This window comes from Alligator sinensis, unplaced genomic scaffold, assembly GCF_000455745.1.
Source record: "Alligator sinensis unplaced genomic scaffold, ASM45574v1 scaffold888_1, whole genome shotgun sequence".
Classification (NCBI taxonomy): Eukaryota; Metazoa; Chordata; order Crocodylia; family Alligatoridae; genus Alligator; species Alligator sinensis.
In genome coordinates, this window is record NW_005842533.1 from 226523 (window position 1) to 241554 (window position 15032).

General features: G+C 43.2%; 2 protein-coding genes across 2 annotated transcripts in view; both read right to left on the reverse strand.

The window, feature by feature from the left end:
* The window catches only part of LOC102378634 (carboxypeptidase A2), a 14859-nt gene extending 8902 nt beyond the window's left edge, over positions 1 to 5957 (reverse strand). The window contains exons 1-4 of the mRNA XM_006031841.2: positions 5893 to 5957; positions 2277 to 2358; positions 1014 to 1148; positions 18 to 116 (exon numbers count right to left, since the gene is read on the reverse strand). Coding sequence (XP_006031903.1) covers positions 18 to 116; positions 1014 to 1148; positions 2277 to 2358; positions 5893 to 5957 — 381 coding nt within the window. The remainder of the gene's footprint in view (positions 1 to 17; positions 117 to 1013; positions 1149 to 2276; positions 2359 to 5892) is intronic.
* A 756-nt stretch (positions 5958 to 6713) lies between these two features.
* Positions 6714 to 11031, reverse strand: SSMEM1 (serine rich single-pass membrane protein 1). Its single transcript, XM_014523774.2, has 4 exons — positions 10961 to 11031; positions 10168 to 10315; positions 9005 to 9065; positions 6714 to 7320 (listed from the first exon to the last, which is right to left on the reverse strand). The coding sequence occupies exon 4, from the start codon at positions 7298 to 7300 to the stop codon at positions 6854 to 6856; it is 447 nt and encodes a 148-aa protein (XP_014379260.1). The 5' UTR covers positions 7301 to 7320; positions 9005 to 9065; positions 10168 to 10315; positions 10961 to 11031; the 3' UTR covers positions 6714 to 6853.
* Between the last annotated feature and the right edge of the window lie 4001 nt (positions 11032 to 15032).

A 15032-nucleotide genomic window follows, 5' to 3' on the forward strand; every position in this document is an offset into this window, starting at 1 on the left:
GAACTTGAACTACTTACGGATTCTAAGGAATGATAAGCTCCATAGTTGAAATTACTGTTACTACGTTCCCTTCGTTGGTTGGAGATCATCTCTTGCTTTTCTTCATTTAGTATAACCTAAAACAAACCATCCAAGTTTAGGGAAAAAGCTGGGGGTTTTGGCAGGAATATAATCAAGTGTCAACCTTGGGACATTCCACAAAACCTCTTATCGACAATCCCAGGTACTACCCACAACTGCAGAATAGCTGTTTCTGCTGAATTCATCTATAAAATAGATAACATCACTGGTATTTAAATCACAAGTTTAGGTTTTAGACCCACATTCACGATGAATGAAGTTAGTGTTGGCAGGTCTGGAAAAGGAGCATGTTGCTACCGCAGAGAGTTAATAGCTAGTTAGGTCTTAGGTTGGAACTGCTCCTTTAAGAGTTAGGGTTGTCAGCCCTCCAGGATTGCCCTGCAGTCTCCAAGACTTAGATATAAATCTCCGGGAGATTGCTGAGGGTCACCCAGGAGATAAATGATAGGGCATTCGTTAAAATAAACATTAAATGTTATACAGTAGTCATGGGGATTTTAAAATGTAATAATAATATACATTTGCCTTCCTGACATAAAGTCGGCGCACCATAATTGGTATACCCAAGCACGTGGGCACGTTCACATCGTGTGTTGCGGCCACATTGGCGTTCTGGAAACCTCCCAGAATAGATCCAGAGTTGGCAATCCTATTACAGGTCTCTCAGTTCTGTCCCCAATGGAGAGATTTTTTTTCACATGCTGCTGTTGGGCTGTCATGGTTTGACAGGTGCCAACATCATTCTTAAGAAAACTGGTTAAGTTATGAATAACCTAGTGCATAGTCTACAAAGAACAGGAAAGGGACAGCTGTCCGTATGAAGGTAAGAACTTTGACCAGATCCTGCAGTACAGAGAGCTACAGGTTGTGAGATCAGGAGTTGTTTTTCACAAGATTTCAGGATAAATCATGCATCAATGAAGTTTTTCTACCTGCACATCTTCAATCAGAATAGAGTACTTGATATCGTGGTACCCCAGGAAGGCTCTGACTGCTTGGAGGCTGCCAAAGGGGACTCGGATATCCACAGGAAGTGCTGGGTTCGAGGGGTGCAGCCAGAAATCAAGCTGAAGAGAATAAAAAACAGTCAGGCAGTCATTTTTCTTAAATATTTCTTAAAGCCTTCAAGACAGACAAGGTTCTTCGGGTAAATCTGATCTCTTTTATTAGACCAACTCAAATAGTTGGAAAAATTCTTCTTTGCAAGCTTTAGGGAACAAAAACCCTTTGTCAGGTTGATGAAGAGTGTTTGCATCTGAAAGCTTGCAAAGAATTTTTTTTCCAACTATTTGAACTGGTCTAATAAAATATATTGGATTTACCCAAAGAAACTTGCCTGCCCATGTCCTTAGACCAACACGGCTACAACCTATACCCCTTAAAGCCTTGAATGCATTTAACTCTTAGTTAGCTTGTATCATTTCACATTTACAGCATAATTCATTATCTGCCTCTCAAATGATTATATAAATAATAGTTCATTTGGCCTCACAACACCCTTGTTACAGGTTAATGTTGTTGTCTTCATGTCACATGGAGAAGAAAGCTTCAAAGAGAAATTAAAGCCAGCATTTTAATTAACTTCCAGCGCATATAACAAATATTTAATCCCAAATCTATTATGACTACTCTATTTTCTCCTTCCCAGCACCAGCTTTAAAAAAGCTCCATATATACTATGCGACACGAAACACCTTACTTTTGCTTCTTTTACATTCCTGCATGCTTTATTTTGCATATATACTATGCCAATTAATGCACTAGACTGAGTTTAAATAAATAATGGTGATAATTTGTCAATGGTGATGAAATCTATAAACCTTATTATTTTATGCTGGACTTGCTTTTTTTCAAAACACAAAAAAGATAACTAATTCAATCTCATGACACCACTAAGAGACAAAGAAATTATTATTACTCTCATTTAAAAATGAGGGAACTGAAGCATAGGGGCTTAAAGTGACTTGCTTAAGGTTAGGAGAGATGCGACATAGTCCTATTCCTGGTTCCCAAGCAGGTGCGATGAGGTCTACATTGAACCTCTTCTAGTTCAATACTTATTACTTTTTTTTTTTTTTTGGCAATGCAGCCCATATTATGGTATGCCCTTTCCAAACCTAAAAGGAAGCACAGTCATGCTCTGCAGAACATGTTTTGTAACATTAAAAATGCCTGGGGCAGATCTAATGACACACCTGAAGATGTTCCAGTGTTTCTAGCAGCTGTAACTTGTCAATCTGGTCATCACTGCTTGCCCTAATTCGAAGAACCTGGTCTCTATTTAAAAAACAAACAAACAAAAAAACCCACCGTAGTCATAGTTTATGGGAAACAGACATAATTTAACTAACTTGATATCATTCTTTATGAGATTATATGGCAAAAGCATTGATATGCCTCGCTACCCTAAAAGCAACCAGGACTTATGGTAGAGGTGATATCTTTTATTAGACCAAATAGATTTTTGCAACAAAAAAACATCTTTAATTGCAAGCTTTTTTTTTTTTTTTTTTGCAAAAATTGAGTTGGTCTAATAAAAGATATCACCTCTACCACAAGTCCTGGTTGCTTTTTTCCTCTAGACTACTATGGCTGCAACCTGGATACCTAGCTTTTTAAAAGACATTTGACAGTACCACACAATAGCTTGATTTAAAAAACTACAAAACTGACATGACCCCTCTTAAATGGATTAAAAAGGAGGCAACTAATAGGCCTCTTAATTGTAAAGGAGGAATTGTCATTGGACAGGTGTGTTTTTAGTGATGTTCTTCAGGAATCAATTTTTTGGCTCTCCGCTATTTACAATTTTTATCAATGACCTGAAAGCAAGTATTAAATAATTCCTGATAAAATTCACAGATGAAACAAGCACAGGGAAGAGTATTAGATTAAGAAGAAAGCAAATCACTGAAATAGAGTGGTCTGAATTATCTGATACGTTTGGCACACGCAAACAAGATATTTTTCAATGTAGAAAAATGTACGATGAATCACAATAGAAATAGAAAATGTCAGCCATACTTACAGGATAAGGAACTCGGTCCTGGAAAGCAGCAGCCTTCAGAAAAACTGAAGGATCAGTATGAAAGTGAGCTCCAAGCATACTGCTATAGCCTTATTTCTGATTTGATAGCTATTGGAACAATTTACCAAGGGCTGTGATGGATTCACCACCCCTGGAAATGTTTCTATCCAGATCAGATTTTTATCAAAAGGCATAATCCAGTTTAATCACAGCTACTGGATATGAAGCAGGAATCAATTCAAGGAAGTCCCGTGGGCTGTGCTATGCAGAAGCCAGACTTGAGCTCTTCTGACCTTAAAAATCTATTAAAATCAGCTCTCAGGTATGCTGCTACATATATTGTAGTCCTTTATTATTTTGAGGGAGGTATTTGTTATATGTGGAGGTTTGTTCACTGGCCTCTGGTGTCTATGTCCCACATCCTAGTGAACAAATACCACATTTTTCACCATATTCTATTCAGGTTCCTATGTACTCAGTGAGATTTCAGAGCAATACACCTGGAGAAGATACATTTTAATTTACATTTTAATTTATTCACACATTTTCTATGTGAATACATATGTTAAACTTAGTTTCATGAGATTATTGTCGTTGCTGCCCTCACTGGGTATTATCGATGTGTTGTCAGGGCTGAAATTTCAGGGACTGCTGTACTGGCAAAAAGTCACGGCCAGGAGATCCCAACACCAGTCTTGTCTTAAAGAATGACCACAGGCTCAGTTTGGTGGCAAAGGCACAGCCCTAATACACTTGTGATCTGACACACTGCGTGTATGCCCGTGACAAGGTATTGGCACATCACCATGTAGGCTTTCCTAGGCCAGTGCAAAGTTCCCATAATTTCTAATGATCCTTTTATACAGTGATCAAAACAAATGACATATTACATTCCACTAATATCTTGAATATCTTGAACCGCTTTGTACCATGGGCTTGTTCAACATCCAGACCTCGTGTTCCTGTTTCAGGTTTATCATCCCAGTACTGGACTATTCTATACCTTGTACAGCCATCTCCTCCTCATCCCCCGACAGGGTGCACATCTGGCCCACATGCCAAATTTTGCTTATGTGAGGAGTTCAGGCATTAGTCAGGTCCACTGATCAGGCCTACTCTGGCCAAAGTCCTTAGCAGAGCCTTTGTGTCAGCAATATGCATACTGATGATCAATGTTTCACTGAAGCCTACAGAGATATTTTCAATACAAATTGCTTAGTACATTCCTAAAAAAAGATTAAAGATTTATACAAAAAAAAGATTCTTCAATGAAACTAGCGAGAAAAAAAATGAACAGGTTATGCAATCTTCATGCTTGAAAAATGTGGCTAAATCTGAATTTTGCAAAGGTCTGGGACTGAAAGGAACAGGCAGGTAGCAGACTGAGTGCAAACACAGACTGGTTTTTGTTAAAAGTTTTGCTCAAAGATCACAAACCTTCAGCTCAATCCTGGGGGCAAGTCTGAGTGAACTTGCAGACAGATCATAATTTTATGTTAAAACGACATGAAACTTGGTAGATTCACTTGAGTTTCACTTTTTTTCTCTGCCTTACTAGAATTTCAACCCCCACTCCCTTCCCCCCTCCCCTCCAAATAACCAAAACTCAAGGGGCTGTGAATAAGAGATGGTCCTGGATCAATAAACTGAACCTTAACACCCCTGTGCACTGAAATGAAATTCTAATTGCTTCATTGGAAATTGCTTCTGTTTCTAGAAAGAACTAGGTCAAATACACAGAACTGAACATTATGCGTTGTTGTGTTGTTCAGATCCAGGTCCAGATCCAGCCTTTTGAGGCTTATCCCTCCATGCAGTAAGGTAAAGCAAAAGCCTTAGCAAGCTTGAAAGTTCAGGAAATTTGGATCCGTACCCAAACTCTATAGACTAGACCCATCTCGCTTGTGAACTCTGATCAAAACAAAATAAAAGCTTTCTTTCAGACTCTTGAACACCAAAACCATCATGTTTTCTAGCGTGTATCTAAATACATTATATGGCTTTTAGTCCTTTTGAAAAACTGGGGGCATGTCCACACATTCATGAATGCACATTAGCTACTGTGCATTAAGTTTAGCACCTTTACTATGAGGTACTACATAAAGGTAGTTTAGCACCTCTACTATGAGGTACTACATAAAAGTGCATTAACCTGTGCTCATGCACAGTAGCAAAGGCGAATGAGTTTTTTGTGACATTTAATGCTCAGTAGACTAATTCTACTGTGCATTAGCATGGTTTCTGCTGTGACATTAATGCGCAATAGAATAGTCCATTGTGCATTAAGGTATCTCATGTAGATGTGCCCTGGGTGTCACAACTGTTTCATGATCCCAGTGGAAGTGTTTACATGTTGCTGTACAGCAACATAGTGATGTGCTACATCGCCATATGGCGTGCTACAGTGACATAGCAATCACGTGAGTCTACACATGATCGCCAGCTATGTCACCGTTGTGGTAACGTAGCTGGTAAATCTAACTGTGTGCCACCCATACACTGCAATACGGGCGGCTACTGCACCATGTTTTAGTACTTCCCCCAAGAGAGTACTAACACAGCACAGTACAAACATCGCCATACAGCGATGTGTAGACATGCCCTCGGAGTAAAAGGTGAGGTGCGCAGGAAGGACGGAGATGATATTTTGCAAAAGCTGATCAATAGTGAAAAGCAAAGCATGTGCCTTAAACTGACTGCATTAACTAAGAGTCTGGAACAAGGAAAAAATTCTGAAAAACATGTCCTCTGAAACAGAGATCTTCTACTAAAATATAACTCACCCAGAAAATGTTTCCATGCACCAGGCAGCCCCAAGGAGGGCGCTGACGAACAACAGCAGCCTCATGTTAGAAGGACTAACCAGAAACAGGAGATTGGTGGTCTAGAAAGCTTGTATTTATATGGGCTTCTCTTCCCGGAAAGTGATATCTGAATCCCCATATGAATAAATTCCCACATATATCATAACTCTCAAGGTCATGCACAGATAGGGACTTAATTTCTCCTCTCAGGATATTTACCATTCTGTCACGCTGAGCTAAAGTGACCCCAGTGGACGCCCACAAAGGTCCCTCCTCCCCAAGAAGAGATTCACATTGGCAGAAGGAGATTTCCACGAATGAAGCTGAGAGCAGCTTAACTCCTATTGGAGATACACAGGAGCTCCACCAGCAGGCTCGGCAAGAACTGCTCACTTCTGGCATTGTATTGGTATCTAACAGCCCACTAGGGCGGCTTTTTAACAGTATAAACTGTTCAATTTGCCCAGGCCCCCCACCCCCTTTCCATTGCCGTAATGTTTAATGGGGTTGTCCAATGAAGAATAGGAGTCTTAACCTCTGTGCAAGGTCCCCAAAAGTCAAATTCCACTGCCCTGGTCCTCTATCAGTGACAGAGGTTGCAGCCAACGTGTCCCACTTTACTCAGGTACATCAGCAGAGCCTCTGCCATCACCTTTGCTCCACAATTAATATGTCCCACTGTATTTAAGGTGGAGGAACTCTGTTCTGCCCACTGTGGAAAGAGATGTATTTAACCAAGCCATGCCTAGTAAAGCCATTTATATTTTTAAATAAATGCCCTTACACATACATCAGTCAGTATATTGTGCTGGGCACATTTATTGTCTGTAGTCAAGTTTTATTGAAATGACTCCCTCAGTGTTGTGCTTTCACCTAGATTCTGTCCCTCTAATGGATTCAATCAAGTAAGGGCCCAAATAAAACTCAGAAATTAAGCATATCATGTGCTAATTCCCCAGCAGCAGTTCTCTTCTCGTGGGTTACCCTTCCCAGGAAGAGATGAGACAGGATGGAAGAAATGTTGGGACAGCCATTGCCTTGTCCTCTTGGCTTTGCAGTGAAGACAGGGCTGTTCCCTGATCCAGGGGTCCCCCACATTCCTTTGCTTCTGCCCTGCCTTTTTCTGCCAACGGCTGTCGGTGCTGGGGATGTTTTCCGTCTCGCTCTCCTTCCATGAGGATGCACCTGAGTTCCAGTCCTCGCTGTCTGTGTCCGAGGAGTGGCTGTCAGGGATGTTCAGCTGGCTGAGCTTTGTGAAAAACCTCTCCGGCCTCCCTTCTAAGGGGTACCCGGCTGTAGGTACCTCTGAAAACAGGACAGGCTTTTTGTTCTTCCAGCTGAAAAACTTGCTGACAAAGTCCCAGAGGCTGAACTTGCAGTGACGCATACAGCTGGATTCCCTGGGAACTAACGCGAGACAGAAAAAAACAGCTTAACTGCACTGTAACCATCATTGACCCTTACTTGTAATGTCTTCAGTTTTCCTACCTTTGAAGGCATAGAGAAGCATGGGGGAAGGCAAAACTGATGTAAAAATATGTCCTCAGAGACAACAGTAGGTACACTGGGTGAGAACAACATCCCGATAGCTCAGAACACATTAGAGAGTGCTTCCCTTGAGAAGCCTTGAGATCTAATCCTAATTTGTCCTGCTTTGCTTTGAAGTCACTGCTTTCTGTGATGGGTCCTCAGGCAGCTTCAAATAGGTCTTCTCCCATTGATACGACCCAATGCTACCCATCACTTTCACACTAAAAGGAAGGCGAAGGTATGGATGGATCCTGTCTGTATTGATGTGCAACAATTGCCCCATTGGTATGAACCATCTCCTTCAAACCCCTACGCCACAATTTATAAGAGTACAGCAAAGACACACAATGCAACACACAGACTACACATTGATGGCCCTGGACTTTATAGATTTTGGGGGCTAAACCCATGCTGTTCTATGGGAAGCAAACTCTCCTCCTCTTCTTTTTGAAAGAGTCAGGCATCATGAACTTCCGGTAGAGAGCGGACAACATCACAAGAGAATCTGCAGTTTTCAGTGTGGAAAATAACCCAGGTAGAGAGGACAATTTGGCCTAGAGTTTATATCCTTCAAAGTTTTTCTACTGAATTGTTAAAATGATTAACCCTCCTCTTGCTTTATTGCTTTATGACACACAAAAAATAAGAGCAGTGCTGCAGCTCCCTTCATCATTTGTGGTATACATCTTGAGGATTCAGATTGCCAACCTGTGCTGGCAGACATCAACTAGTCTCAGGGCAGGCCGGCCAGGGGCCGCTTGTTCTGTATTAGTAAAGATGATGCACATGAGTCCAGGGGAAGAAGGAAGGACACAGAGTCCACACACAATCCTCACTGTGGCAAAATGGCAGAAGAGAGGTGTCTCAAATGAGAACCACGAAGAAGCAGCATTGCCGTGTAAAAAGTAAAGCTTTGTATGCATCTTGCAAACCAAATTTAAATAGTTTGTCGCATCTTTCGGAGCCCCTTCTCTATCTGCAGACAGCCTGGAGGTGTATAACCCAATACAGTCAATGGTATCTGCAGGTAAATTTGGCAAGTCCTGTATGAGCGAATTGGTGTCTAACCCAGAGGAAGGTATTGTGGAAGCTATAGGATGACCAACAAGCCATCTGTGAGAAAACAACGAGTCCTACGCAAGCAGTCTCGTGTAGTCTAATTCTCTTTTCCAGGAATGAGACTAGTACATTCATATAACCCCTGCTTTAAGATTATTTAAGTTCCTGTAACCACAATTGCTTTACATTGACCTTCCTTTTCTTATCATTGTTGCTCTTATTTGGACTCTTTCTGTTTTATCACAACTTTTCAATAGTGAGATGTCCACATCTGCATGCACTGAGGAAAATTCTCCTCTTATCATGCCACTGAAAATGAGGGGTATTACTTTTGGGGTTTAAATGAGAGAGTTTCACCTATTATTTCAAGTGGGGCCTCAGTGATGCAGCATACATTACTCTCTAAAGATTAAAAGCACCTCTCTAGAGATCACATTTACTTCTTAAGCATTAGTCCCCTTGTTTCAAACACTTTTGGAAGCTTTGTAGAATGCGTATTTACCATCTGGGTTGCTAGTCCACTTGTCAGAAGGCAGTTCTTCATCTTCATTTCTCTCGCTAATCTGTTTCAGGAAAACATGAATAAATGTCATGGATTTATAAATGGTGCCTACTTGGTAGATAATGTATAACGCCGTTTCTAAAAATATTTGCAAGCTAGTGACAAGTACCATCCTGATTGCCCACGGGATTGAATTCTACTGTCCATAGAATAGGTTAGCTCTGGCAGCAGTGGCACAAAAAACATTGCCTGATGGCTGTACCTCAATTGTGCCTGCCATGGCTGTTCCTCTATGACACACTGTGGGATTTGCCCTCTTGGAGAGGCACGAAAGGTTCCTGGGGGAGAGGGGGTGCAAGGAAGGGCAATATGAGCAGTGTGATTGTTGTGTGTGCACAAAAGCATCAAATGAAATTTAGCAGCTGGGGCACGGGGCACAAGAGCATGTAGGTTTACTATGGTGGGATATAAATCCAAAAAGTTGGGGAAACGCTGCTCTAGAAGAAACTTGCCAGTAATAGGAAGAGAATTAAAAGGTTCTTTTCAGCTGAGACTTCCAATAAGAGGAATAATGAGCGCTCTGATCCTGTGAAACCCCAAACTCATTTTGTGCGGGCTAGCAGATAATTTATGTTTTTTGTTACAAAGCTGAGATAGACCCGAATCAGGTACGCAGGTGAAGGGCTGTCTCTCACTAATTCCTGGAGCCATCCAATTAAACTCCCCACTGTCACAACTCAATTTATTATTGGCTACCAATGATTAACTAATAATGATATAAACACATTAATTTTATAAGAAAAAATAAGAGCATTTCAGCTATCCCTGATGCAGCTTTTATATATGTGTCCATTCTTTTTAGTGGCTTGTTGCAATGCCATTAGTATGGAATGAGTAAAGATTTTGTCTATGATGTATAAAAATCAGCAGCAGCACGTTGGGACTGGGATTCTCATTCTGATCTCCCTTCACAGCATGTGATAGGTGCTAGTCCTATACCACTGTATCAACAATAATAATATCTACTTAAAATTATTAGCTCTTTGGGCCTGGATAATCTCTTTGTGATCTGCGAGCATATGACCTTCAAAGGAGTCCTGATCCCTGGCTCAAGCCTATAGGAGTTTGCACAATAAAAATAGTTAATAGAATAATAACCTTACCCAAATATAAACACGGTAGATGAGAGTGATAACCACAATCCCAATGCAATAGGAAAGCAGGATTTGCCCTACATCTCCATAAAAGCCGTCAGCATCCTCGTCATGCTCCTTGTAATCTTGTTCTTGGTTGGGGTTGGCATCTAGAGGGCTTTTATGTAAATAAAGCCACGAAAAAGAAAGAAATGAAAATCCCATTCAGTTTAGTTGATTAAAGCAGAGGACAGTAGTGTTCCTTCTCATAGGACATGGGATTAAGGAGGTTAAGATGCAACGTAGTGCCTTGGTAACCTATTGTTGACACTGACTCGTCTTGGAAGCTGTAACAGGAAATGGTCAGAATACGTTAATGACATCATCCTCAGAACCATGGTAACATGGATGGCTGGTCTAAGCACAAAGAAAGCTTGCTGGACAATCTTGTGAAATTGCATGTTTCCCATACTTTACGTTTAGGTCTTTTTGGCCTGGACTGTATTAGGCTGAGCGCTCTCAGTTCCTTCTGGGGGCCCTGGGAGCACAAAGTGCTTATTCAGCATCTTATAAGACTGGACCCATCATTTCCCAGGCAAATTCTTTTTTCCATGTTGTGCTTCTGTTGCTTTAGTTGTAACGGTTGAGAAAGGGCCAAAAGGGCCAAAAGTTGTAATGGTTGGGAAAGGGCCAAAAGAGCCAAAACAACTGAAAATTTCTGATTACACAAGATACTGCCCAGTGAGCTGGTTTTACAGTTCTAGCCTTTGCCCCACCACCTCTTCTCCTTCTTTCCTTATTTTGGGCTATGGTGTCTTCTTACTATGTGCCTACTGTGGCCAGCCTTTTGTAAAGGCTCAGTTCAATGAACAGCTTCCTCCAGGTGCAATTTTGCTGCTGTCTTTACCCGCATCTCAAGCAAACTGAGGAAAAGGACACTCAATAAATAAGCAGGAAGTAAGGGAAAAATTGAGCATGGTTCCATTCCATAATACTCCAGATAAATCAGTTAATCCAATGATATTCACTCTGCTATGCAGCTGCTGCTCCTTTCTTTAGTTAACGTCCTTTCTTTAGTAAGCTAGCACAGCTGTCACTGCACAGTATGTGTACTCTGGCCAGGTGCTGTTCTGGATCCCTCTGCTCAGCTCCTCTGTAAGTTGTAGTCTTAGTCTTCCAGTTCTTAACCTGCATTTCTCACCTTAAAAATACTGCATTGTGTCAAGATATCACAATATCACTGTTAGGATAATACAACATTGTCAAAGCAGCACAATGTTGAACCAATGCATCATCAGGTCCCATTAGTGCCTCACTCTGCTGCATGGAAAGTCATGTCGTTTTAATAGCACCATACTGTACCATCAATACATCACCCGTTCATCCTGTCATATGGGAACATCCTTATATCATAGGGAATGATGATGCTATAAACTTATATAACTTTATCCTTGTATCAGTGCTTCAGTTCAAAACATGAAGTTGCACCAATGTAAAACAGCATCGAGTGTCTCTTCTTAGACCAACATGGCTACAACCAAAAACCCAGCACCAGTGGAGTTGCAATTCTGCATGGCCAAAATGGCATGGATTCAGATGACTGTGCTATTGTGTATTGTCCATGCCCTGTACCGAAATGGTGTTGGTATCACTGCTGGGTGGAAACAAGCATGCTACAAGCCAATGAGTAATACTCGATTTGTTATATTCAAGGCCTAACTTACAATCCAGCAAACTCAAGAGGGCTAACGTATATATATATATATAAAGGGCTTAGTCCATCTGTCTGTGTCTTCCTGTTCATAACGCTCTTTAAATGTGAATAGCTTGAAAACTGAGAGAGAGAGAACATTTGTGTCTTCAGAAAATTTCTTTGCTAAACCTTAGCATTTGTTTAGTGACCATGTCAGGACGATCCCAACTTCCAGAATTGGGAAAAAAGTCAGGGGCCAGGGCTGTTTCTACTGAGCTCCTCCTGGGAGGGTGCCAGGAGCCTGGCAAGGTAGGGACAGCAGAGGAAGGGGCCAGCTGAGGAAAAGCGGGAGCCGGGCAGAGGTGCAAAGCAGTGGGCAAGCAGCAGCAGCCCTGTCCTGAGCCCCAAGCAGGGAAGGAGGCACCCGGGGGCAGCATGGAGCCAGCACCAGGGCGTGGGCAGCTCTTGCGAGGCGCAAAACTCACCTGCCCTTGCCCTTGCCCTTGCCCAGCAAAGAGGTGCTCAAGCGGTGGCAGCATAAGTGAGTACACCTCCAGCAAGTGCAGGAAGGGATTGGTATCTTCAAATGTTCAGCCTATTTTATTTAAGTTTTATAAATATTTAATTTATTTAATAAATATAAAAAGTAAAATCTGTGTTTTTATTTGAAATCCATCCGTCATTCTCGATGGGCAATTCACCGGTACATCAAAAACGGTTAAAGTCAGATAAGACAAAAGCAAATTAGTTACTTTTGAGATACAGGTGTCATAACCAATATTTTACTTCCTGTCTGAGACTTCCACTTGTTCCTATTTTTACTTTCCTTTATAATCTGATTTACATGTGAGCAACCCCTTCTCTTTGAGAGCTTTCTGCACTGTTCTGCATCATACAGCACTGAAACAATACACAACCCATGGCACCTAGAGGTGCAAGGATAACATAAATATCACTTCTCAACAGGTGTATGGTCTGCTGCTTTGTGGCATGGTCACACTGGAGCTCTGCTGTATTCCTGATATCCGGCCAACCGGTCACGCTATGGCATAACAACATCAACAACATATCGCTAACTTCACAACGGTGCGTCACTTCATGGTGCGGGGGATGACGTGGTGGTGTTGTTCCAATGTATCATTAACATTATATTATATACATATATAATGTAATAATGTAGAATGTATGTATCATGTATAATGTCCACTGATGGGACCTGATGATGCATTAAACTAACATAATGTATTAACATTATATACTGACTGGAACATCGATCAATATACAGACAGTCCTCGACTTACAACGTTTCGCACTTACAACGTTTATAAATTGACACTGTTTCAACTTTCTGACATCGGTTTCGACTTTACAATGCTTGATCCGACGCCACGCCACGTCAGCGAACAAGTTCGCTGCGTCGCCCATCTCCCTGGAGAACATCTGTCCAAACTTCCTTGGACGCTTTCTTTAAGAAAGCGGATGAGACTCCAGAGAAGACTCCAGCCAAGAAAAGTCCAGCCAAGAACCCTTCAAAAAGTCCAGCCAAGTCACCTCAAAGAAGTCTTTCCAAATCAATATGATTGCTATTTACAATACAAATATATGAATGTAGCTATATTACTCCTCTATAATTGATTGAATACAAAATTCCTGGTTATTTCTGGTGAAAATAGGGTACCGGGGCTTGGTTCAGGAACCAATCCCCCGTTTATAACATTGTTTCCTATGGGAAAATTGGTTCCGAGTTGCAACGCTTCAACTGAAGACGCCGTTTTCAGGAACCGATTGCGTCGTAAGTCCGAGGACTGCCTGTCTACTGCTCCCAAAGACTTGGCCAAAGCATTGGTCAGAGCAGGCCTGCCCTGCAAACCTGACCGATGCTGAACTCCTTACGTGTAGCAAAACTCGGCACGTGGGCCGCGTGGGCGTTCCTGCCGGAAGATGGAAGGGGGAGCTGGCCGTACAAGGTGTAGGATAGTCCCGTTTCAGGACAATAAGGCTGAAACGGAAATGCCCAGATCAGGACGGGAAACAAGCCCGTTGTACGGGACACTTTGAGACGTTCAAGATCCAGATGGACGGCGATAGGGAAGGTGTTTCGATCGCTGTGTCGAAGGAGGGCTGGGAACTGCGTGGTATTGTGCTGACCGCCTCGTCACAGGTACGCCAGGCCCGATGGACTTCTTTGGCCAAAACGTATTAGAGTTGCGCTCGTGGACATCAAACCTGGCCGAATCTTTGCCCGCGGTTAAGACGAGATTGGTGGTGGGATCTTGTGGCCGCGACGTTCGCTGGCACGGCCGTTCCTGAGACTTCAACGCTGGCAGCACATCAACCGCGTGTGAGGAGGACGACAGCGACGAGGACACTGATAACACCCGGCGACACGGGTTAACGCAAGTCCTTCGTCAATGCGACTTGCCGTGCGAGGGGCGGTAATATCACAGCCTCCGACCATGCTACGTCGCCGGCACGGCCGTTCCTGAGACTTCAACGCTGGCAGCACATCAACCGCGTGTGAGGAGGACGACAGCGACGAGGACACTGATAACACCTGGCGACACGGGGTAACGTGTCCCCACGCCGGCGCGTCCTTCGTCAATGCGACTTGCCGTGCAAGGGGCGGTAATATCACAGCCTCCGACCATGCTACGTGGCGGGGGGGCCTCTCAGGGACCGATAACAGCACGCCGATACGTTGGCCCGTGACATGATTACGTCCTAGGGAGGCGGTCACGGATGTCACGTTGACGTATGGCACGGTGACATCACAGTCCGCGCCACGTTGCTGATGTCATGTCGACGCATCCCCACATTGTGCTGGGCCGATGCAACGAGGCCGTTTCCCTACCACGTTGGCGTGACCATGTGCCACGGGAACGTCGCCGCTCCTCCCTGACACGTCCCTCCCGTTGTGTGCCCACAGCAGTACAGCTGTGACCACGCCACTGACGTCACGTTGACGTCATCGCAACGACAGCTGTGTCCCTGAGGGAAAGCCGCCCCGCCCACCCAACTCTCCTCTCGCCCATTCTCCCGTCAAAACGGCCAGGGGTGACGGGAGAGGGCGGAGACCAACGGCTTCCGCGTGACCTCATCGCCCGCAGCCCCGCTCCCGTCTCTATAGCTGCCAAGCCCCGCCTCCCCGCTAGGCGTGATCGTCACTTCCGGGAGGCGCGAAAGTTCGCGCAGGCGCTGTGGC